Here is a 24,649-nt window from a genome sequence, read left to right on the forward strand (position 1 = left end):
CTGCCTTACGGAATAAAAAGGGAACAAGATATACCCTCTCTAATTGTCGTAAACTAACTGCCAGTGTGTGAAAAATCCTTGAAGGGGAATATTCACATTCTCTTAATCGGGATCATGCCAAGTATTTTGAATTGGGGTAGGCTAGTGTGGTCAATTATGTACAAGATATTTGTGTGTCTGTTTTAGCCATGAACTCCCCGAATAGTAGCCCACATTTTTGTATGTAATTTTTCATTTTTTGAGGTGTGGGGAGGGGGGGTATAATTTTTGTTGATATTAGGTTTTCTTTAATAAATCTCTATTATTTACAAAAATACTTTCGATACAAATTTAGGCAGACAGGAGCTTGAATTTTCAGGGTGTAGGCTATGCATTCAACATGAGAACTATATACACCTTGGCAAACAATTTATAGACCTTTTTATATAAATCTTTTGTTACAACAGTCTTTTATATAAACATGCTTGAAAACCAGTTTTCCCACAATCCATCCTCTTCGGCATTGCCACTGCAGAAACAAGGCTGCTTGTAAAGAATGTTTTAGTCAAAAGTTTCCAGCCTCTTCCAGTGCCACAATCCAGCCTCGGCAGTGCCACTGCAGAAACAAGGTTGCTTGTAAAGATTGTTCGAGTCAAAAGTTTAAGGTCTCAGCCTCTGAAATTTATCAGGAAAAGTTATCAGCCTCTTTCAGTACCACAATCCAGCCTCTTCTGTAGTGCTGCTACTGAAACAAGGCAGGTTGTAAAGATTGTTCTAGTCAAAAGTTTTCAGCCCTTCCAGTGCCACAAGCCAACCTCTTCCAGTGCCACAATCCAGAATCTTCTGCAGTCCTACTGCAGAAACAAGGCTGCTTGTAAAGATTGTTCAAGTCAAAAGTTTCCAGCCTCTTCCAGTGCCACAATCCAGCCTCTCCTGCAGTCCCACTGCAGAAAAAGGCTGCTTGTAAAGATTGTTCAAGTCAAAAGTTTCCAACCTCTTCCAGTGCCACAATCCAGCCTCTCCTGCAGTCCCACTGCAGAAACAAGGCTGCTTGTAAAGATTGTTCAAGTCGAAAGTTTCCAGCCTCTTCCAGTGCCACAATCCAGCCTCTCCTGCAGTCCCACTGCAGAAACAAGGCTGCTTGTAAAGATTGTTCAAGTCAAAAGTTTCCAGCCTCTTCCAGTGCCACAATCCAGCCTCTCCTGCAGTCCCACTGCAGAAACAAGGCTGCTTGTAAAGATTGTTCAAGTCAAAAGTTTCCAGCCTCTTCCAGTGCCACAATACAGCCTCTCCTGCAGTCCCACTGCAGAAACAAGGCTGCTTGTAAAGATTGTTCAAGTCGAAAGTTTCCAACCTCTTCCAGTGCCACAATCCAGCCTCTCCTGCAGTCCCACTGCAGAAACAAGGCTGCTTGTAAAGATTGTTCAAGTCAAAAGTTTCCAGCCTCTTCCAGTGCCACAATACAGCCTCTCCTGCAGTCCCACTGCAGAAAAAAGGCTGCTTGTAAAGATTGTTCAAGTCAAAAGTTTCCAGCCCCTTTCAGTGCCACAAGCCAACCTCTTCCAGTGCCACAATCCAGAATCTTCTGCAGTCCCACTGCAGAAACAAGGCTGCTTGTAAAGATTGTTCGAGTCAAAAGTTTAAGGTCTTTTTACAGGCTTAATATTTACACAGTAGAACCAATCAGGTGGAATTTCTCTTTTTTGTTCTTTTTAATGGCTTAAAATTCTCGTTGGTGGTTTTTAAGCCAATCAGGTTCTGAAAAGGCGTGGTTGTTTGTCAATATGAAAATAAAGGATACTATAATCACTTTACAATAGCATGGCACAGATATAAATCAATTAAATTAAATCCCGCTTTTGCCTTGGAACTAAAGCAAAGTAATCTCTGATCGTTTTAAAGAAATGATCCAATCTGAGAAACTGATTTGAAAGAGGTTGGGAAACGTGTTTTACTTGTTTTGCATTGATATTCAGGTCTGTACATTGCTATTTTCATATACTAGTTGCATAAGTTTCCTATGGAGCTACTAAAACGAAAGAGTCTTTGCTTGCCATTTTTGCAACTTCTAGTAACTCCAGTTGCTAAAGGTGCCTGAAAAACAGTACTGCAATAGGGTAGTATAAAAAAGTACCAATTTGGACGAGAATTGAATGTCATTTCTTTGTTTGCCATTTAAATGTAATAAATTATGATGAATTCATCTATTTTTTAAAACCGCATATTTTCTTTTATATTATAATTTGTAATTGTATTCTTAGTTTATTCTTATAATTGTTCCTTGTAGTTATTTTTAGTCATTGGTTATTGTAATTTATTTAATAGTCGTTCTTAATATTATTTGTGTAATTTTCTTTTTTTTTTATTTGTTCAGATTATTGTTGAATCTATTTCTGTAGCGTAGGATTTTAAAAGAAGCCGGCAATATGACTTTTAAACAAGAATTTTTTTTTGAATTTTTAATTTAATATTTTTGTCAAGTCTATGAATTTTTAATTGGTCTTTCCTTGTTCTTTAATTTTATCTTTGGTCGAGATATTTTCTTCCAGGCCCCTGTCTATTATTGTACTCCTCTGCCTTATTTGTAGTAGAGAGGGTCTTGACTCGAATTTGGCTTAAGCTCAGATCATTGTAGCAAGCTGAATTTAAGGCCATTTCTAATTATGGCTCTTCGTATTAACCAAGAGACATATAGCGATCGCAAATTCTGTCGGTCTGTCTGTCCCGGTTTTGCTAGTTTAGGGACTTCCAGATAAGCTAGGACGATGAAATTTGGCAGGCACATCAGGGAAAAGACCATATTAAATTAGAAGTAGTCTTTTCTCCGATACGACCGTCCGGGGGGAGTGGGGGGCGGTTAATTCGGAAATATTAGAAAAAATGAGGTATTTTTAACTTACGAATGGGTGATCGAATCTTAATGAAATTTGATATTTAGAAGGATATCGTGTCTCAGAGCTGTTATTTTAAATCCCGACTGGATCTGGTGACATTGGGGGGAGTTGGAGGGGGAAGCCTAAAATCTTGGAAAACGCTTAGAGTGGAGAGATCGGAATGAAACTTGGTGGGAAAAATAAACACAAGTCCTAGATACGTGATTGACATAACCGGGACGGATCCGCTCTCTTTGGAGGAGTTGAGGGGGAGGGTTAGTTCTGAAAAATTAGAACAAATGAGGTAATTTTAACTTACGAAGGAGTGATCGGATCTTAATGAAATTTCATATTTAGAAGGACCTCGTAACTCAGATCTCTTATTTTAAATCCCGACCGGATCCAATGTCATTGGGGGAGTTGGGGCGGGGGGAACCGGAAATCTTGGAAAAGGCTTAGAGTGGAGAGATCAGGATGAAACTTGGTGGGAAGAATAAGCACAAGTCCAAGATACGTGGCTGACATAACTGGACCAGCTCTGCTCTCTTTGGGGGAGCTTGGGGGGGGGGGGTAATTCGGAAAAATTAGAAACAATGAGGTATTAGTAACTTACGAATGGGTGATCAGATTTTAATGAAATTTAATATTTAGAAGTATCTTGTGCTTCAGAGCGCTTATTCTAAATCCTGACGAGATCCGATGATATTGAGGGGAGTTGGAGGGGAGACCGGAAATCTTGGAAAACGTGAAAATTGAGGTATCTTCATCCTACGATTGGACTATAGAAAGATTTTACATCTCAGGTGCTCCATTTTTAATTCGAATCGGATCTGGGGATATATGGGGTTGGAGGGGGGAAACAGAAATCTTGGAAACCGGAAATCTTGGAAAACACTTTGAGTGGAGAGATCGGGATGAAACTTGATGGGAATAATAAGCACAAGTTCTAGATACGTGATTGACATAATTGGAATGGATCCGCTCTCTTCGGGGTAGTTGAGGGGGGGTGTTAGTTCAGACAAATTAGAAAAATTGAGGTATTTTGAACTTAAGAACGGGTGACCGGATCTTAATAAAATTTAATATTTACAAGAAACTCATGTCTCAGAGCTCTTATTTTTAATCCCGACCAGATCTGGTAACATTCGGGAGATTTGGAGGGGGAAACTGGAAATCTTGGAAAATGCTTAGAGTGGAGAGATTGGGATGAAACTTGGCGGGTAGAATACGCAAATGTCTCAGATATGTGATTGACGTAACACTGGACTGAATCCTCTCTTTGGGGGAGTTGGGTGGTGGGGTCCAGTGCTTTGGCGAGTTTGGTGCTTCTGGACGTGCTAGGACGATGAAAATTGGTAGGCGTGTCAGGGACCTGCACAAATTGACTTGATAAAGTCTTTTTTCCCGATTTCCGAATCGACCATTCGGGGGCTGAAGGGAGAGGAAAAATTAGAAAAAATGAGGTATATTTAACTTACGAGTGGGTGATCGGATTTTAATGAATTTTGATATTTAGAAGGACCTCATGTCTTAGAGCTCTTATTTTAAATCTTGACCGGCATTAAGCCTCTGATTTCGCTTTTAAATCAATCCATTGATTCTTAGAATTTTGCTAGAGCTCATGCCATATGCGTTCTTGGCTCTTTCGGCCTCGTCACAAGTGCCATATGAGCTCTTAGCTCTTGTTTTTTTTTTTATTAATAGAGATAGATAATTTATTGTATTTAATACTAATCCTGTATTTAATACTAATCCTTGTTCTAGTTTTGAATATAACACTGATTGATTTACCCGGATTGACTAAGGTGCCTGTGGGTGATCAGCCAGTTGACATTGAACAACAGATTAGGGATATGATCAATCAGTATGTATCGAAAGATAGCTGTTTGATTTTGGCAGTTTCGCCGGCAAACGCTGACTTGGCAACGTCGGATGCCTTGAACTTGGCCAAAAGTGTTGATCCGGATGGTTAGAGTGTGTCTCAGTGTTTATTAGTTGTTTAGAGCTGGTATGATCTTCTGCTTCTATCGGGGCATGACTCTGAAGCCTCGTCTTGATTCACTTGACTTTTGACTTTAATTAACATAATAAACAAAAATATAAACTATTACAGGTATAAATCACTACGCTTGGGAATAATTTCAATTTTGCTAACACTTAGCAATTAACTACATAACCGTTCCTAAAGGTATCCTAAATGAATAAAAAAAACCACATAAATATTTTTAGAAACATCCTAGATTAATTAAAATAATAATAATTGAAAAAAAGACAATCGATTTCTTCAAAACACCAATCCAAATGGGTAACAACCACCATCCAAATATAACTCCATCCATCCCTACTCTCTCAACCCGCTCCTCCCTCCAGCCCACTCACCCCCCCCCCAAAAAATAAAAAAAAAACAAAAAAAAAACTAATTCCCCAAATAATATTGCTTTAATCTGTTTTTAAACTGTGGGAGGTGCTCAGCCGCCCTAACACTCACAGGAAGCAAATTCCATACAGAAGGGCCAAGACTCTTCAAAGTAAAATGATTGACATCATTTGCTCTGTCAGCAGCATTTTCTTTTTATATAGATAATTTTTGAACAGTCCATTGGACAGTCCTCGAAAATTGGACTCGCAATAATTGGACAGTCCAATTATCCTCGCAATAATTGGACAGTCCTCGAAAATTTTGAAGGCTATGATTGGCTTTCCAATCAAAGCCAATCTCAAACATTAAACCATCATCAAAAAGGCTGCTTACTAGGTGAATGATGTCAAGACGAGGCTTAACTTGTTACTCAAGCGATATAACTTATTTTGTATAGAAAAAAACTAATCAGTTCTAATCATCCTCATACGCTTTAAATTTTGTTCAAGCGGTCACCAAAAATTGTTTATTCAAAAAGGATATTGATGCTCACTGTGGAAAGATGAATTGCACAGATATGATAATATATCTTTGCCCCCCCCCCCTTTTTAAATTTGCAAAGATAAGCTTACTACTATACACCGTTGTCAAGCACTTTCTAGAGTTAGGCCCGTTTTCATTTGGTGTCAAAGGACAAAAAGAAAACGGAAACCAATAAAAATGTACGAAAACTTTTTTTAAGCAAAAATATAATAAAGTGGGTTCTTCGTTTAGCTTATTTGTTCGGTGTTTTTTTTTTCAGTAAAACACTAACAAAAACCTGGCTTTTGAAAATTATTTTCTTATTATTTCTACAAGAGAACTATTCCTCTTGTTTTGTTTTCAGCGGAATATTTTTTCAGAGAAATATTACTTACTTATTTTGAATGTGTATTGAGGCTACTCTTGAACTTTTTACACTTAAAAAAAGATTAAAGTTTACTCATTATTGAAATAGGAATGAAAAAAAATAATGCGAGTATCTCTAAAAGAAAACTTATAATCCAGAACTGGAAACTATAATTTTGTAATCGATTTTTTTTCGGCATATCAAGAAGTATACCATTTGGTTCATCATTTCATTTTCCTTCCAAATGTAATAACCACTACCATTGTAATTTTTCAAAGTCCCGAGAATGCCTTGTTCTGACCTAACACCATAATAACGAAAGGATAGTGCCACCCAACACTGTTTAAAACTAGTATGGTTGACAATGACAATTGTATGTTAACGACACATGGTCACTGGGAAGTGAATTGGGAAATAAGTTTGCGACATTAAACGACCCCGCCTGTCGTTTATAAAATCTTTTTGAAATTATTTCAATTGAAAATGAAAGCCTGTTATTAAATCATAAACATGCCTGAATTTTGTCCATAGAAAAAGTAAACAGCCTCTGGTTAGTTGAACTTAATTTGAAAGTTAATGCTTTTGTCCTACGAGTAGCTTGTTCCCTCTCTTTCTTTCTCACATTTTCCTTCTAAGTTTTAATATACACCCATAGGCTTTTGGTTCTCTTCTCCAAACTTTTATTTTTAACACGGGAAAGACCATTGATTTTACTCTTGCCTTAGACGTACTTAGAAATGTATTTCCCCTTTCTTGAAAGTGACATGACCTTTTCCTTTAATTCAGGGGAAAACTGAAACTAAATTAGACCTTGCATTCTCAAAGAAATAATACAAGAATGGAACTTAAGAAGGACAGCATGGGGAGAAGAAAAAATAAAAGGTGATGGCAGGGGTTTCGCGCTATTCAGTTCAGACCCTTCTCAAAACTCTGAAAAAACGGAATGACTAATAAATGGGTCTTTTGACCAGTGATGATCAAAAGATTGTTTAATTCTTACAAAATCATTCTGTTTTTGGAAGATATATAATCTCAAATTTAAGATTGATTTGCTAATGCTTTTAGTCCATGCCTAAATTATTAAATCATACAGCCTCTAAAATGAAGTTTTCAAACTACCGTTTTTCCACTCTGATTTTCTTTGAAGCAAAGCTTGCTAAATTTACTTCCTGGGTTTTCTAAGTTTTCTTTCACTTGATATTTGGAAATCTATAACGGTCGCCATTTTACGTCAAAAAAAGGGTATATCCTATTTAGAGGCCTTCGTTTTAGCCGCAGTATGATCATACCAGCTCTGTAAGTCATTGTAATGGTTGATGCTGCATGATCAATGTTGACTGTTTTATTCATTTTTCGCTATTTATTTTTAAAAGCAATCTTGTATTATTTATGTTCTTTTTGCTTTCAAAGTACTGCTCTGGCTCTTAGTTTTGGAACTCAAATGGCTAAAACAATTTAAATTTGTATGTACATCCCTCTCCTCTTTAAGCTTTGTGAAAGAGATCGTTTCTACAGATACTAGCAACATACTCATGCACAGTGGCGTCGTTTTGGGGAGGCAAGGAGAAATGGCAATTTGGAGAAAAACTATTATATAGCCCATGCCCATTGACTCTCCGGATGGAAACCCCTCTTGCCCCCTCCCCTTAATAAAAATACCGGAGCTACCCCCCTGATCATATGTAACAAAATCAAAATCTTTCGGTTTTACATTTTTTTTTCTACTATACAAATATTAAGAAAATTGGATTTTGGGTTTGTATAAGTTCGGTAAAAGTCGGTAAACATGAGATTGCTCTCGTTTCAAAATTAAACTCACAGAAGACCGTATTCAGTGTTTGTCCACTTTTCTATCTCTGACACCAGCTCGTAAATGTCCTACAGTCTTCCAACTCCCTCGTGAAAGGCCTAAATTTTCTAATGTTCCTACAACCGGAAGTTTTAGCTTTAAAGCCTGCTGTAGTGATTTTTTAAGTTTATTGGTTTCGGTCTCAAACCTAAGACATAAAAGGAACGGTTTCAAGTACCTTTGTGCAGGCTTAAATGGGGGGGGGGGATAAAATTTGAGGTGCAGGAACAAAACCGGAAAATCACAGATGAAATCGTGAAAATTTTTTTATTTCAGTTGAATGGAGCAAACCCCTATCTTGCCCACGTAGGAGGGGGGATGAACAAAGTGTGAAACGTTATAGTATACCTCCTCACTGCTTCCGCTGTACCAAACTTTGTGCCAATGATTTGCTGGACCGTTTTCTACCAATGCCTTCGGTTTGTCCAAGTTACTTCCTCATTTGTGAAATACCCGAGAGGCACAATGTCTTTTATGTTTGTATTGTGTCATTATTGTCCCCCTTTCGATTTCCTGCTGTGGGAAGGAGGCTCGAATTTGAGGGACTTGTGAATTCTCCTTGCTAGCTACGATACTATCAAGTTGCAATTTCAAAACTTGGACGCCAGCTTTAGCTAGGAACAAGCACTTTATTTTTATTTTTGCTTTTATTGAATATCCCCTTTTCAGTTTTAAATCTAACTTTGATTGATTTACCTGGCATGACGAAAATCCCTGTTGGTGATCAACCTGTAGATATTGAACGACAAATTAGAAATATGATATTGGAGTTTGTTACCAGAGAGAATTGTTTAATTTTGGCTGTTACCCCTGCTAATGCCGATTTGGCAACGTCTGATGCTTTAAAACTTGCACGTGAAGTAGATACAGCAGGTATTCTTTTTTTTGCTTCTTTCCTTACATAGCTCAAAAACTTTTACATGTGTCTGATTGGAACTAAGGACTAGCAGCGCCACTGACAATGAAGTATTACTCAGCAGAGTCAAAAACAAAATTTTTAATTCTGATTTATTAAGTTAATGACATCAATGACATTTTAAATTGCGATGATTCATTCTGAATTTAAAAAAAAATTAAGTATAGTCTTCTATTTTTGAAATGTTTATTGATTATGAAACAGTGGGGACAAGGGTGTATATAGAACAGAGGCCACTTTAGTATCGACATATCCAATATGTTTGTATTCCTACAACAATATAAATAATGAATAACGTAAAATGAGTGTAGAGAACTTAAAAAAATATAAATTAATAGGTAAACATGTAAAAACGAAAAGTTAATACAAAATAAATAATTAAATTGACAAATATATATTTTAGAGATATATAGATCACTGTGCCTTTATGCGAAAAATTGCTCTTTTATCATTGGGCTGTGTAAAAGATAGCTAAAAAAAAGTACTATCAAAAGGTCTATTTATCCTTTTATGATTAAATAATGATAACGATAAATTTGGGTGGTTCTTTTTCCCCCTCAAAGAGGTCCTTAAGTGTCATCACCTCTTTTTACTGTGTGAACGGAGTTCGTGAAGTAAGTTCTATCTTTTATTTTTGAGAAATACCACTGTTAAAAAGATTACTGAATGAGAGAGAAAGACTTGCATAATAACTAGGAGATATTAATGGGTTCAAGGACTGCAGTGAGTAAATAAGTCTGTATAGTTTACGGTTAAACAAATTCCCTCGTAACTTCTAGGACGATTCTAGGACGTAACGTAACTAGGAGATATTAATGGGTTCAAGGACTGCAGTGAGTAAATAAGTCTGTAAAGTTTACGGTTAAATAAATTCCCTCGTAACTTCTAGGACGTAACTAGGACGATTCTGGGACGTAACGTAACTAGGAGATATTAATGGGTTTAAGGACTGCAGTGAGTAAATAAGTCTGTAAAGTTTACGGTTAAAAAAATTCCCTCGTATCTTCTAGGACGTAACGTAACTAGGAGATATTAATGGGTTTAAAGACTGCGGTGAGTAAATAAGTCTGTAAAGTTTACGGTTAAACAAATTTCCTCGTAACCTCTAGGACGATTCTAGGACGTAACGTAACTAGGAGATATTAATGGGTTTAAGGACTGCAGTGAGCAAATAAGTCTGTAAAGTTTACGGTTAAACAAACTCCCTCGTAACTTCTAGGACGATACTAGGACTGTAAAGTTTACGGTTAAATAAATTCCCTCGTAACTTCTAGGACGTAACTAGGACGATTCTGGGACGTAACGTAACTAGGAGATATTAATGGGTTTAAGGACTGCAGTGAGTAAATAAGTCTGTAAAGTTTACGGTTAAAGAAATTCCCTCGTATCTTCTAGGACGTAACGTAACTAGGAGATATTAATGGGTTTAAAGACTGCGGTGAGTAAATAAGTCTGTAAAGTTTACGGTTAAACAAATTTCCTCGTAACTTCTAGGACGATTCTAGGACGTAACGTAACTAGGAGATATTAATGGGTTTAAGGACTGCAGTGAGCAAATAAGTCTGTAAAGTTTACGGTTAAACAAACTCCCTCGTAACTTCTAGGACGATACTAGGACGTAACGTAACTAGGAGATATTATTGGGGATAAGGACTGCAGTGAGTAAATTAGTCTGTAAATTTTACGGTTAAACAAATTCCCTCGTAACTTCTAGGACGATTCTAGTACGTAACGTAACTAGGAGATATTAATGGGTTTAAGGACTGCAGTGAGTAAATAAGTCTGTAAAGTTTACGGTTGAACACACTCCCTCGTAACTTCTAGGACGTAACTAGGAAGATTTTAACTATGACGATTCTAGGACGTAACGTAACTAGGAGATATTAATGGGCTTAAGGACTGCAGTGAGTAAATAAGTCTGTAAAGTTTACGGTTAAACAAACCCCCTCGTAACTTCTAGGACGTAACTAGGACGATTCTAACTATGATGATTCTAGGACGTAACCAGGAGATATTAATGGGTTTAAGGACTGCAGCGAGTAAATAAGTCTGTAAAGTTTACGGTTAAACAAATTCCCTCGTAACTTCTAGGACGATTCTAGGACGTAACATAACTAGGGGATTTTAATGGGTTTAAGGACTGCAGTGAGTAAATTAGTCTGTAAAGTTTACGGTTAAACAAATTCCCTCGTAACTTCTAGGACGATTCTAACTATGACGATTCTAGGACGTAACGTAACTAGGAGATATTAATGGGTTTAAGGACTGCAGTGAGTAAATAAGTCTGTAAAGTTTACGGTTAAACAAACTCCCTCGTAATTTCTAGGACGTAACATAACTAGGAGATATTAATGGGTTTAAGGACTGCAGTGAGTAGATAAGTCTGTAAAGTTTACAGTTAAACAAATTCCCTCGTAACTTCTGAATTTGACATCCCACTTGAGGCTGAAAAACTTCTGGTCCTATTGCAAGGACAAGGAAGCGAGGAAATTGCATGCTTATTCTTAATCTCTATAACGGATAATAAAACGGATAGATTTATATTTTAGAAGACTGGCTTAGAATATAATGTAAAAATATAATGTAATAAAATATAAAAATATAATATAAAATAACGTAAAAACAAATGTACAAGTAAAATTATAAATTAATAAAGAAATACAAATTTATAGCAAGACAAAAGCAATGCTAAGAAGTTTAGTCGTTTGTCTAATGGGAAATTTGAGTAAAAACGTTGAAACGTAGAGATAAAAAGATAATTAGTTAGGGATAGACAGTGGGAGAGATAAACGCAGGAAAAAAAGAAGTAAAGAAAAAAATGACATCATTAGAAAAAGAAAGCAAAAGAAAAAGGAAAAAAGAAAAAAGGAAAGTGAGGTTGAAAATAAAAGAGAGAACATAAGGAATAGAAGGAAAACGAAAGTAGGAGAGAGAGAGAGGGAACGAATTGAGGGGAGTGACAAACAATATAAGAGAGAGAGAGAGAGAGAGAGACGAAAAAGAGTGATAACGAAAGCGAGAGAGAAAGAGAAAATAAATCTAATTTCTAGTAATTGTATAAAACCCACTAATAACGCGTATTAGAGTGTGATTGGTTTGCCGATGACCGATTAAAAATGAGAAGCTAGTAAGTTCTTGTTTGTGGATATTTTACTGATATTATTAGTATCAAAATGGATGTGATTAGAAATAATGCAAACTGATTACAAGACACAATACAAACTGACACAATACAAAATAATACAAACTGAGCATTAAGACACAAAAATAGTAAACTTCTCGAGTTAAGAAGCCAAAATAATCACGAACTACCGCATTTACCAACTCACTACTTTCTCATAGGTATTAGGACAATTGGTGTAATTACGAAATTGGATTTAATGGATGAAGGCACAGATGCTCGTGAAATCCTTGAAAATAAGCTTCTTCCACTGCGAAGGGGCTATGTTGGTGTTGTCAATCGATCTCAGAAAGATATTGACGGAAGAAAAGATATTAAAGTCGCTATGGCCGCCGAAAGGAAGTTTTTCCTGAGGTACGTGAAATTTTTGAAGATTGTGATGCATTTTGAACCTGACTTAGGTTCAAGTCAAATTTTATTCCTTAGAATGAAGTGTAAAAATATTGTAATTATTGTTTTCTGATTTGTTACTAATTAGTTTTTATTTACTATTATTATTTTTCTAACGAGTTCTTTACCAGTATCTATATTATTCCATTATTTTTTACGAAATGACTCTACTTCTGCAAGTGAATAAGTAGAATTCGTACTGAAGTAAGTCGCATTTTTAATCTATTAATTAAAAAAAAATACTTTCCAGAAAAGAAGTTCTCTAAAGGAAAGTACAGGCATTAGATCAGAAGAAATAGAAACCTACAATAACCCAAACTCAAAACAACCAGAAATTACTCTTAAAGAATAAATGAAACCCAAAACGAACAGAAATTAAATAAACAATCACAGAAAAAAAAACGTACAACAGGTGCGAATATAAATAAATCTTAAAACGAGTAAAGTTTAAGATAAATATGCAAATCTAGCTTAAAACGAACAAAAATATCTTGCTATTGGTGCATAAATGATACCCAGAACGAACAGAAATCAAATAAACAATCATAGCAAACAAACAATAGTTAATAATATAAATGAGCAAATAAATCTTTAAACAAGTGAAACTTAAATTGAATATTTAATTCCAGCTTGAAACGAGCAAAAATCTTTACAAAGAAGAGCTTGGGTTTTACCACGTTCTTTCACTGTAAAAGTCTAAAACCTACTTGGCGCTTTACTGAAAACTATATGTGTCTTGAATAGTTTTGAAAAGTACAAATAAAATCCAACTGAATGTTTAATATGTAATGCTATTAATTGTTGGAAGATCATCAGTTCAAAATTTTGTTTCATTGTAATTTTATTTTCATTTTCAATGCTGCAATAACTGGAGAAGAAAATATATGCAATATTTGAAATATTTGTAATATTCGTTTTCAGTGAACTATCTATTACGTAGTAGGCGTTAGACTTTCACAGCTAGGGAAGGGGGCAGTATCCAGAACTCTTGTTGGTACTGAAGCTGTATTTGTCTTGAACAGTCTTGGAAAGAACCAATAAATTAAACTAGATATTTGAAATATAATGATATTAATTGCTGACAGCTAATCCGTTCAAATTTGATTTTACTGTAATTTTTATGTTTATGTTCAATGTTGTAATAAGTACAAAAGGATGTACTTGTAATGTAATTCGTTTTCAGTAGAACGCCAATGACGCAGTAGGTTTTAGATTTTTAAACTGAAAGAAGGAGGCGATACCCAGACTCTTCTTTGAAGAGATTTTTGTTCGTTTCAAGATTACTCTTAAGTAAGTGAGTTGATTATTTAAGTAAGAGAATGATACTTTTACCCTTTGGGAAACGAGAAGTAGCCATGCTCATGTTTGTAGTCATGACACCATTCATTAGAAGTACATACATATAACCGTATATGCCCCATACATATAACCTTATATGCCCTCAGGGTATAGCTTACAACACTTGCCCCCTGGCTCTTGGGGGGTGTCGACCCTGGAGTTTTTGTTATTTGATTTTTAATGATTATTTGATTTTATTTGATTTGATTTTGATTATTTGATTTTTAATCTCAAAATTTTGATACGATGCATTTGGGGAAAAAGGGCCGGGGGGGGGGGCTAGTTTCCCGTCCGATCTCTTTTGACTCTTGAGAAGGGCTCTAGAAATTCTGATCTACAATCGAATAAGCCCCCTCCGAAGTTTATACGACCATACCTTCCATAAAAACCATATATGGTCCCAGGGAACATTTTATAACACTCACCCCCAGATTCTGGGGGGGGGGGGGGGTGGGACTGGTTTATCTCTTGAGTTTTTGTTATGTTATCTATGGTCTACTTTGAACAAAATGAATATATAAAAAATCCTATTGGATGCATTTGGGGAAAAGAAGGCTGGGCGGGAGAGGAAGGGGGGAGGGGCTAGTCGCCATTGGATCACTTGTTACTCTTTAAAGGTGAATTAAAACTCTCAATTTCTAATCATTTGAGTCCCCTCCAAAGTTATAAAACCAGCTCTTCCATACAAATCTTATGTGCCACTGCGGCGTAAGTTACAACCCTTCCCCTGGCTCTGGGGGGGGGGGTATGTCGACAACGAAACTTTTGTTATCTTTTCGTTGGACTATTTCAAACAAACTGGGTCCCTCAAAATTTTCATTTGATGCATTTTGGGGAAAAGAGGGTGTTTGTTTCAAGGGGGAGGGGGCTAGATGCCATGTGTTGACTTTTGACTCATAAAAAGGTAACTAGAACTTTCAGTTTTCAAGCAAATGAGCCACCTTCGAAGTTTAAACGACCACCCTTTACGTAAAAACCTTATACGCCTCAGGGGCATAACTTGAAACTCTTGCCCCCGGGGGGTTGTGCTTACCCCGGAGTGTTTTTTATCTGATGTTTGAATTATTTAGAATTAAATGGCTATCTCAAAATTTGTATAGGATGGATTTGGGAAGAAAAGGGCTTGGTGGGGGAGGGGGGGCTAGTTGCGCTTGGGTCTCTTGACTCTTTAAAAGTGAACTACAACTTCCGATTTCTAATCAAATGAGCCACCTTCGAAGTTTATACGACCACCCCTTACGTAAAAACCTTATACACCTCCGGGGCATAATTTACAGCACTTGCACTGAGGTTCTATTGGGCTGTGTTATCCTTGGAGTCTTTGTTGTATGATCTTTGGTGTATTTTGAACAAAATAAATATATAAAAAAATTCGATGAACAATATAAAAATTCGATTGGGCACATTTGGGGAAAAGAAGGTTGGCTGGGGGATAGGGGCTAGTTGCCATCTGATCACTTTTGACTCTTAAAAAAGGAATTAGAACCCGGGGCTTTGGGGGGTTGCGTCGACACGGGAGTTTTTGCTCTATGACCTCTTAACTATTTTCAACTTGAACTATATTCAAATGAGCACCCTGTAAAGTTTATGCGAGCATCCTTCCCATAAAAACAATACATGCCCCCAGGGCGTAACTAACAACGTCCCAGGCCCTGGGGGACCCCCGGAGTTGATCTTTGAATTATCTGGGCCCTGGAACTATTAGATAACAAAATCTTCGTTGTCAGCATCCCCACCCCCTGCCAGAGCTAGGGGAAGGCTTGTAACTTATGCGCGCGGGGGCATATAAGGTTTAAATGGAAGTGTTGGTCGTATAAACTTTGGAGGGACTCAAATGATTAGAAGTAAAAAGTTTTAATTCACCTTTTACGAGTCAAAAGTAATACGATTGCGACTAGCCCTCCTCCCTCCCAGCCTTCTTTTCTCTAAATGCGTCCTATCGATTTTTTTATACAGCCATTTTGTTCAAAATAGACCAAAGATAATATAAATAAATACTCCAAGGATAAAACACCTCCCTCCAGAATCAGGGGACAGGGGTTGTAAAATATGCCCTGGGGGCATGTAAGTTTTTTTGTCGAGTGGGTGGTTGTATAAACTTCGAAGGGGGCTTATTCGATTATAAATCAGAATTTCTAGTGCACTTCTCAAGAGTCAAAAGTGATTGGTGGGCATCTAGCCCCCCAAGGCTCTTTTTCCCCAAATGTATCCAATCAAAATTTTGAGATATTTATTTTGTTCAAAATAGTTTAAAGATCAAATAACAAAAACTTCGGGGTCACCACATCCCCTCAAAGCCCGGGGGCAAGTGTTGTAAGCTATACCCCGAGGGAATATAAGGTTTTATGTAAAGGGTGGTCGTATAAACTTCAGAGATGGCTCGTTTGATTGGAAATTTAAAGTTCTAGTTACTTTTTTAAGAGTCATCAAAAGTCGGAGGGTATATACTCCGTCCCCCCACGCCTTTTCCCCCAAATACATCTGATTAAAATTTTGAGTTAGTCATTTTGTTTAGAATAGTCCAAAATCCACATTACTATAAATTAGGGGTTGAGAAATCCCCCATAGTACTTGGACAAGAATTGTAACTTATATAAGTTGTAAGTTCATAAGAATCGAAAGTGATCAAAATGTAACAAGCCCCGCCCCTTCCCCTCTGGCTTTTTTCTCCAAATGCATCTTACCACAATTTAGAAACAGCCATTTTGTTCAAAATAGTCCAAATTTCAAATTGCTATAACAAAGCGGTTGAGAAATCTTACCTAGCCCCCGGGGTAAGAATTGTAGCTTATGTAAGTTTTTCGTTATTAGACTATAAGGTTCTGTGGAAGGGGTGGCTCATTTGATCCAAAATTGAAACATCTGGCTCTTAAGAGTCAAAAGTGATCAATGGCCAACTAGCCCACTGCCCACATTCTCAAAGGGCATCCGGTCAAAATTTGAGATAGTCATTGTGTTCAGAATAGTTTAAAGGCCCAATAACTATGCTTCCGGGGTTGCCCCCCCCCCGTCCAACCCCGGAGAAAGGGCTCTAAGCTATGGAACTTAATTGTTGATACTTTAATATTTTGTTTACCTTGATACTTGGCTTTAGTGATTTACGTGGTAACTTCGTGGTAACATTGAAAATAAACATAAAAATCACGGTAAAATTAAATTTTGAACTGATGAGCTTTCAGCAATTAATATCTTTATATGTCAAATATCCAGTTTTATTTTATTAGTTCTTTCCAAGACTGTTAAAGACAAATATAGCTTCACTACAAACAAGAGTTTGGATACTGCCCCCTTCCCTCACTAAAAAACCTTATATGCCCCCAGGGCATAACTTAAAACACTTGCCTACTGGCTCAGGAGGGTTTTGTCAAACCTGAAGTTTTTGTTTTTTTATCTTTAAACTATTTTGAACAAAATGGCTGTTTAAAAATTTTGATTGGATGTGTTTGGGGAAAAAGGGCCTATGGGGTGGGATTAGTTGCCCTCCGATTGCTATCTGATCTATTCGCTCTTAAAAAGGGCACTAGAAATTCGGATTTACAATCGAATGACCCCCTCTGAACTTTATACTACCATCCCTTCCATAAAAATCCTATATACCCTGGGCATAGCTTACAACACTTGCCCCGAGTTCTGAGGGGAAGGGGGTGGTTTTATTGCTGGGGTTTCCGTTATATAATTTTTGGTCAATTTTGAACAAAATGGCTATATAAAAAATTCAATCGGACTCAATTGAAGAAAAAGTAATTGGTGGGGTTGAGGGTCTAGTTGACATTGAATCACTTTTGACTATTAAAAAGTGAACTAGAACACTGAATTTCAAATCATTTGAGTACCCTCCGAAGTTTATACGACACCCTTTGTTGCCCCGCGCTCAGAAGGGGAGTATGTTGATCCCGAAGTTTTGTTACTTAAGCGCTGGACTATTTAAGAGAAAATAACTATCTCAAATCCATCGGATGCGGTTGAGGAAAAGAGGGGTTGGGGGGGGGGGGTCGATTCCCTTCAACCACTTTTGACTAAAAAGGTAACTGGAATTTTCAATTTTCAATCAAATGAGCTACCTCTAACTTTATACGACCACCCCTAACATAAAAACCTCATATGCTCCCGGGGCCTAATTTAAATTACTTGCCATTGGGCTCTGGGTGTTGTGTCGACCCTGGGTTTTGGAGCGGGGGGATAGTTGACTTCCAATCTCTTTTTACTTAAAAAGTGGATTAGAACTTTCAATTTCCAATCATATGAACCCCTTCTGAATTTCATACGAGCAGTACTTCCATAAAAACCAAATATGTCCCCAGGGCATCATGACTTACAACGCCTGCCCCTGGGTACTGAGGGATTTTGTTCACTCCGGAGTCTTTGTTATCTAGTCTTTGAACCAAACTTAGGATTTTTGTTGGATTTATTTGGGGAAAAAGGGCTTGGGGACTATTTGCACTCATACCACTTTTAACTCCCAGAAAGGGCACTATAATTTCCGATCGAATGAGTCCCCTCTGAAGTTTGTACGACCTTCTCTTCCATTTGAAGTGCCTCTGGAAAAAAATTGGAGCCTTATGGCCTTGGGGCTGGTGGGGGGGGAGGCTTGTTGCCATTGGATCACTTTTGACTCTTAAAAAGGGAACTAGAACTTCCAATTTCTAATCATTTGAGTCTCTTCCGATGTTTATACGACCATATTTTTTGTAAAAACCTTATATGCCCTTGGAGCATATACTACAACCATTTTCCAGGGTTTTGGAGGGGGGGAGGTATGTTAACACCAAAGTTTGTCAACTGACCGTTGGATTATTTCAAACAAAATGGCTATCTCAAAATTTGATCGAATGCATTTTGGGAAAAGAGGGCGGGGGGGGGGTATATGCCCACCCGTTACTTTTGATGACTTTTAAGAACGTAAATAGAAATTTCAATTTCCAATCAAATGAGCTACTTCTGATGTTTATACGACCATCCCTTTCCATAAAAACTTATCCGCCCCCAAGACATGAGTTACAACACCCCCCCGGGATCTGGGGGGGGGGCTCTGTTGACCCCTGAGTTTTTGTAATTTGATCTTAAACTATTTTGAACAAAATGACTATCTCAAAATTTTGATTAGATGCATTTGGGGAAAAAGGGTCCTTGAGGGAGGGTGACTAGTTGCCCTCCAATAACTTTTGACTCTAAAAAGAGCACTAGAAATTCCGATTTATAGTTGAGTGAGCTCCCTCCAAATTCTATATTACCATCCCTTCCATAAAAACCTTATATGCCCCCGGGGCATAATTTACAGCACTTGCTAGGGTCTATTGGGCTGTGTTATCCTTGGAGTCTTTGTTGTATGATCTTTGGTGTATTTTGAACAAAATAAATATATATAAAAAATCGATGAACAATATAAAATTCGATTGGGCGCATTTGGGGAAAAGAAGGTTGGCCGGCGGATAGGGGCTAATTGCCATCGGATCACTTTTGACTCTTAAAAAAGGAATTAGAAATTCCAATTTCTAATTATTTGATTCCCCTCCGAGGTATATATGACCACTTCTTCCATAAAAACCTTATATGCCACCAGGGCATAAGTTACAATCCTTCCTCTAGGCTCTGGGGGGAGAAGTGTGTTGACCCCGAAGTTTTTGTTATCTGATCGTTTGATTATTTCAATAAAATTGACAATCTCTAAATTTTGATCAGATTCATTTGGGAAAAAGAGGGTGTGTGTGTGGAGGGGGGGGGGAGGTATATGCCCTCCGATTCCTTTTAACTCTTAAAAAGGTAACTAGAATTTTCAATTTCCAATCAAATGAGTCACCTCTGAAGTTTATACCACATCCATTTCATAAAAACCTTATATGCCCCCGGGGCATGACTTAAAACACTTGCCCCCAGGCTCTGGGGGTTTGTGTCGATCCCGGAGTTTTATTGTCTTTTTGAACTATCTTTAACAAAATAACTAATGAGGGGGGGGGGCTAGTTGGCCTTTGATCGCTTTTGACTATTTAAAAGTGAACTAGAAGTTTCAATTTCCAATGAAATAAGCCCTTTCTGAAGTTTATACGATCATTGCTTCTATGAGAACCATATATGCCCCTAAGGTATAACTTAAAACGCCTTCTCCTGGCCCCGTGGGGGGGGGGGGGGGTTGCGTCAACCCCGTAGTTTTTGTCTGATGTTTGAACTATTTTTAACAAAATGACTATTGCAAATTTTCTATTGGTTGAGTTTGGAGAAAAAAGGCACAGAGGGGGGGGGGGGGCGGGGCTAGTTGCCCTCCGATCTCTTTTCACTATTAAAAAGTGAACTAGAACTTTCGATTTCCTACCAAATGAGCCCTCTGTGAAGTTTATACGAATATCCTTTCTATAATATATGTCCACAGGGCATAACTCACGACGCCTGCCCTTGGCCCTGGTCGGTTATGTCGACCCTGAAGTTTTGTTGTATGATCTTTGAATCATTTTTAATAAAATGGCTATCTCAAAATTTTGTCGGATTTATTTGGGGGGGGGGCTAGTTGCCCTCTGATCAATTTTGACTTAAAAAGGGCACTAGAATTTCCAATTTCCAATCGAATGAGCACCTCAGAAGTTTATACGACGACCCGTTCCATATGAATTGCCTCTGGGGAAAAAAAGTAAAAAAAAAACATTGGAGCCGTATGGCCTATACTATAGGCAACGCTATAGCTATATGTAGGGCTCTCTGGATCAGATTTTCGCTCCCCTTTTGGATTGGTTAAAATAAATTTCTAAGTTTTGTTGTTTTTACAAATCCCCTTGTGAATATAGTTTATGTTTTTGCTAGGCGTAGAAGAATTACAATAATTATAGAACTCTGTGTCTTTTTCATGCTAACATTTTTTTTTTCATTTTGTTTCATTTTTTTGTGTCTTCTGGCTGTTTTATGAAGAAAAATGTTTCTATTTTTAACCGTACAGGCTCCCTAGGCAAGTGATTACCAACTATGTTGGCCGAAGGCCTTACTGAGCAGAGGGAGGTAATTTTTTCAGGAGGTATATGGGAATTTTGGAAAAATTATATGTTTTTATTCTCTGAATATGTTTTAAGCTCTGAAAGTGCAAAGGTGTCATAATTATTGTTTAATGCTATTGGTTTGCTACTATTTAACCTTCCATTTATTATTACTATTTAAAATGAATTTTTAACCAGCGAACGTTTTTTCATCAGTGGACATTGTGACTCGAATGTCTTTTCTGATACCAAAAGATAAAAAAAGATATTGCCGTTTCGATTATTTACAATCAAGTATCGACTGTCGAATTCTTGTTGTGTATCGATTATTCCATGTTGTTATATCGATTAACGACAATCAAGTATCGACTCTCGAATTCCTTTGTTCCAAAATTGTGACTCAATTTTGTCTTTTCTTATGCTGAAAGATAATAAAATATTGGTGTATTGATTTTTTACATTCAAGTAATGACTGTCGAATTCCTATTGTGTATCGATTATTCCATATTGCTGTATCGATTATCGACTGTCGAATTCCTGTGTTCCAAAATTGTGACTCAATTTTTTTTGCCGTATCGAAAATCAAGTATCAATTATCAGATTCCTTGGCAACGACAGAAAATACTCTTGTAAGTCCTCGCATATTGAGCGCTTTATATCAACTTACTGTCTTTATGGGTGAGACAGCTTGCTTTTATTTCAAAGATGCCCGCTGCTTGGTCCCTAAATTGCTTTGTCGTTGTTCATGCTGATTTGTAGTACAGGAAAGTTTAATAGATCTGATTTGAAAGTTAGGGATTTCGCCAAACTAAATTTGCGTTATTTTAAACTCTAAATTTTTTTCAGGTTAATTCGCAATTTTTAAAGCTACTTTCTGAATATTTCCGAGAAATGTTGGTCCCTCATGCCCCTCACCTTTAAGTGCTCTTATTCTAATTGCGATAAACCCAGGCTATGTCCACCCCGAAATTTTATTTATTTACGCGAATGGAAATCATAAGAGGGGAGCAAATTGAGACTTGATACTTTAGGAATCTTAGTTCGAAGTTTTCGTTTATTCTTTCTAAATTTCACATTTTGAAAGTTGTGTTTTTTTTTGTAAAAAGAAAACAAAAACAAACAAAATTTCAACATAAAAAAAAATGAAAGTTAGTATTCTTTTTAAAAAGGGGATCAGGCCAAAGTGGCTTATTTCCTTGGTAAAACCGTGGAGAAATAATTATATAAATATGTAAGTAAATAATACAAACACGGCCAGAGGCTGATGTTTTTGGAAGTCCGTAATTTAGAAGGTCAAATAAAAATAAGTGTAGAGTGCCGAAATCTTTTGATGTCAACAAATATAGTTCCATGAATCCTAACATATTTGGCCCTTTATGTTAATATGCATTTCTGTAGATGAAACAACTTGTTTTTAATTTCAAAGGTGCACCGTCCCTAAATACAATTGCCGTAATTCATGCTAATTTTGTGTACAATGAAGTCCTATCTAATTTCAAATCCAAGATTTTAAGTGCTATTAAAAACAAAAGAAAGAAATATAAAGGAATCAAAGCGTCTATGGCTGGTAGAAGGGAAAAGAAAGGAAACAATCACACTGAAATTTGGTCTAAAGCAAAAGAAGACGTCCTTAGTGTAGAGAAGAAAGAATTCAAAACAAAACTACATAAGAAGGGCGGGATATTCAATATCAAAGAATAATAAAAAGAAAATCATTCAACATATGCATTTGCTACTCCATGACGGAAACTAAGGATGTAGAATAAACAATAAAAGAGCCATTCCTCTGAATAACAACACATCTAAACAGTTGTTTTATTAGTTCATACCGAGGCTGTCATATAAATTTGAGCAATTCGTACTTTATTATGTTCTTAAGTTTCCCTTCTGATTAATAGAAACAATCTTATTTGTTAATAAGGAAATACCAACACCTATAAATAATAATATTTGATTTGTTTTCTTGTTTAATATAATAGTTAGGGATTTAGACAAATCGTTTGCATTATTTAAGGATTTTAAATATTTTAATTTTGTGTGACGCATTTTAAAGGATCTCAACTCAGCAGATCCTCAAATAGTTTTTAGAACCAAATTCTAAGATAAAATAAAAAAAAAGGATTGTAGAAATTTTGAAAGAAATTTCAAACCAAATTATAATATTGCAAAGGCTCAGAATTTTGCAAAGTCGGAAATTCTTCGCTTCCTTTAAATATTCTACCGTAAATGGATAAATTGTCTAGATTAAATATCCATTATACACTTTTTATTTAAAAAAAAATTGTTGACTTTGAGGGATTTTGACATTAATTCTCCCTTAGTGTAGTTGCATTACTTACTTTAGACTTAGGTGTTCTCGTACCGGATGGTGCATAAGGCGACAACGGTGCATCTCCCCGACGACCTCATTTGTGCTTTTGACCAAAGCTCTTCGAACGACGATCCCGACAGCACAACATCTTTCTCAAGATATTTGCCTAGTGTTGCCTTCTGTCCCCCGAGTCTTCTGATATCGACAGGAATGACACACCACACATCATGGGGTAGGCGGCCCTTGCCCATCCGCACCATGTAACCCTAATACCGCCATCGTTTAGCCATAAATCTATCGATCACGAGCGGCTGCTTCGTCGTTTCACGTATAAAGCCGTTAGAGATCATATCAGTCCACTAGATACCAAGAATGAGTCGAAGACAGATGTTCTCAAAACCCTGGATTCGTTTTTGAAGCTGTTTAGTCAACACCCAAGATTCGCCCCCGTACATGAGTACGGAAAGAACGTTACTGTTGAAGAGCCTGGGCTTCAGGGAGTATGCTGGATCCCTTCACATATTTCTTACTCTATTGAAGGCGCTTCCTGCGCTTGCAATGCGTGTGGTAATTTCCCACTCAAAGATTCCGTCACATTTAATGAGACAACCAAGGTACTTAACTCTTCAACCTCCTCTACTACATCGGATCCAACTTTGAGCGGTGGGGCAGGTAGGATATTGACGTTGTTTCGGATAACTTTTGTTTTCTGTCTACTGATTGACAGACCAGATTGGTCGGCCGTGCTTGAGAGCACGGCGATATTCTTCTGCAGCTCCTCTCTTAAATGAGATAGGAGGGTTTTATCATCGGCAAAATCACTGTAAAAAAAGGGCGGTTTTGGTTCAGCTGGATTCCACCTCGTAAGTAGCATATTCGAAGTATATAGTCAATGAGTATAGCAAGCAGCATTGGGGACAAGATACATCCTTGGCGGACACCAGATTATTACTTATTAGTTTTCTTGTTTTTGCAGTCACCCTTCATACCGTCACATGGCAGATCGTATGGGCACTCCTTATTTACAACGAGTTTTAAACCAGCAGCTCACCAACCATATTAGAGATTCACTGCCAGCTCTCAGAGATAGATTACAGGTAACCTATCTTTTCTTTTACGTTACTATAACTAATAAATTAAATAATAGAGAAAATGACTAAGTAAATGATAATATAATACAATAATAATTTTTTTTGTGATAATATTAGAGATTCATTGCCAGCTATTTGAGATAGACTACAGGTAACCTATCATTCTTTGACATACTATTACTAATAAAAAGATAATAAAGAAAATGACTAAGTAAATAATAGTATAATGTAATAGTATTTTTTGTGCGGTAATATTAGAGATTTATTACCAGCTCTTAAAGATAGACTACATGTAACTTGTCGTTCCCTTTCCGTTATTATAACTAATAAAGAAAATAACTAAGTAAATAATAATATAATATAATAATAATTTATTTTTAATAATATTAGAGATTAATTGCTATCATTTTTTTTTAAATAACACTAACGGAGAAGGGCTTTTTTTTTTTTTTTTTTTTACGGAAAAAACTTACTACTGGTAGGAGTAAAACTTCTGCTGACTATACCGTCGTTACTT

General features: G+C 36.8%; 1 protein-coding gene across 13 annotated transcripts in view; it reads left to right on the forward strand.

Annotated features, from left to right (window-relative positions):
* LOC136036885 (dynamin-like) overlaps positions 1 to 24,649 on the forward strand; it is a 134,406-nt gene that overhangs the window by 33,520 nt on the left and 76,237 nt on the right. For 11 of the 13 annotated variants that reach the window (XR_010619808.1, XR_010619809.1, XM_065719237.1 and 8 more), the window contains exons 4-6: positions 8,619 to 8,822; positions 12,208 to 12,400; positions 24,018 to 24,138. Coding sequence is in view for 11 of the 13 variants with exons in the window: in XM_065719237.1 (XP_065575309.1) it covers positions 8,619 to 8,822; positions 12,208 to 12,400; positions 24,018 to 24,138 (518 nt within the window). In the remaining 2 variants the exon portion in view is untranslated. Of the gene's footprint in view, positions 1 to 4,616; positions 4,821 to 8,618; positions 8,823 to 12,207; positions 12,401 to 24,017; positions 24,139 to 24,649 lie in introns of all 13 variants that reach the window. The other 2 variants (XM_065719233.1, XM_065719236.1) reach the window with 1 other exon arrangement.

The sequence above is a fragment of the Artemia franciscana genome, chromosome 16 (assembly GCF_032884065.1).
Source record: "Artemia franciscana chromosome 16, ASM3288406v1, whole genome shotgun sequence".
Taxonomy (NCBI): Eukaryota; Metazoa; Arthropoda; class Branchiopoda; order Anostraca; family Artemiidae; genus Artemia; species Artemia franciscana.